Source organism: Aphanomyces astaci, assembly GCF_000520075.1.
Source record: "Aphanomyces astaci strain APO3 unplaced genomic scaffold supercont1.579, whole genome shotgun sequence".
Lineage (NCBI taxonomy): Eukaryota > Oomycota > Saprolegniomycetes > Saprolegniales > Verrucalvaceae > Aphanomyces > Aphanomyces astaci.
The window spans coordinates 955-2,242 of NW_009798842.1; the positions used below are offsets into that span (position 1 = coordinate 955).

The 1,288-nt window shown below is 51.6% G+C and overlaps 1 protein-coding gene across 1 annotated transcript; it reads right to left on the bottom strand.

Annotated features, from left to right (window-relative positions):
• Positions 1–616: 616 nt before the first annotated feature.
• H257_19426 (hypothetical protein) lies at positions 617–1,212 on the bottom strand (the record flags this gene model as incomplete). Its single annotated transcript, XM_009848571.1, has 2 exons — positions 617–774; positions 816–1,212. 2 exons carry the CDS (start codon positions 1,210–1,212, stop codon positions 617–619), a joined length of 555 nt encoding a protein of 184 aa, XP_009846873.1.
• Positions 1,213–1,288: the final 76 nt, after the last annotated feature.

A 1,288-nucleotide genomic window follows, 5' to 3' on the forward strand; every position in this document is an offset into this window, starting at 1 on the left:
ATGGGATCTGGTTCGTACATACTAGGTACTGCACACTGCGCAGTTAGTTTTGCGGATGGGGACGATGGCTAGCATTCCCCCGTGCTGTTTGGGTCACACTAAGCTTAGCACTTCGATAACGTGATGTTATACTACGTAGTACTAGTATGTTAGTTGCAACTGGCGATGTCATTACGTACTGCTAGCAATTACTTCTACTGTATTTCATAGAATACTGCCAAGTACTTGTATTCAAGTCCGGGACGGTTTCGTAAGAGTTTTCGTAACTACCCAATAACCAGACAATACTCAGAGAAAATGTAGTGTAGCCTTCATTATTGAAATACACATATTATTAGTGTAGGCAAAAATGACCACAAATCCACCACATTCTCGAATAATGATGACCAACGATTGTTTTAAGTTGCATTTACTACATGTGTAGTACGTGCTTCAGTTCCAATGCGTAGACTATTTGATGCATTGTGTGTCGACATTGGGGATATATATCAGCGACCAAGTGAAGACTTCACCAAAAAGGCTATATTTCCATGTATTTGATGGTAATAACGTTAATGACGAATACTACTCCCTCCGAGTAGGGTTACACAACTGAACTACAATTACATCTTTGTTATCACAGCTTTTGGATCCACGCCGCCAGCAGTGTCATATCGCGGGCGTACATGGCAGCCCCTGTGCGGATGTTTTCCAGGAACTGCGCCAGCGAGCGGGTAAACGCGCCTTGGGGCGGCCGACCAAGAACGCTTCGACCGCCGTGGTGGCTTGTTCCGTCTGGAAGTTGTGGCGATGGATACACACAGGATGCGTCCCACGACGATCTGCGAGTACTGTGCGCTCAAAGCGTCCCACTTGGCCTGCACATACTCCCTTAAGGCAGTCGGCTGCGACGCTGCCAAACACGCCGTGGATGTCCTGGCTGCGGACACCTCCCGCCACGGCCCACTCCAACGCGCGCGTCTTGAGCTTCACAAACGGAAACCGGCTCAGCGCGGCCAGCACATGCAACGGTTCGTCGATAAAGTCGCTGGTTTCATACACATGGAGGAGGTACGCAAACGCAGCGTTGGGCTCGGACATTCTACGCACGTGGATGCTGTACACGATCGAGCGCAAGTCGGCAAAGAGTGATGCCGGGGCGGAACTGCAGCGTGGAAGCGCGCCGAGGCTTCCGCCGCTACGGCCGGGTCGTTGGCCGCAGCCGGCAATCATGTCGCGGCGGAAGTTGCTGGTCAGGTCTTGATTCGTCGGACGCGCGTCCCCCTTCAACTGGAACATCACGGCCACG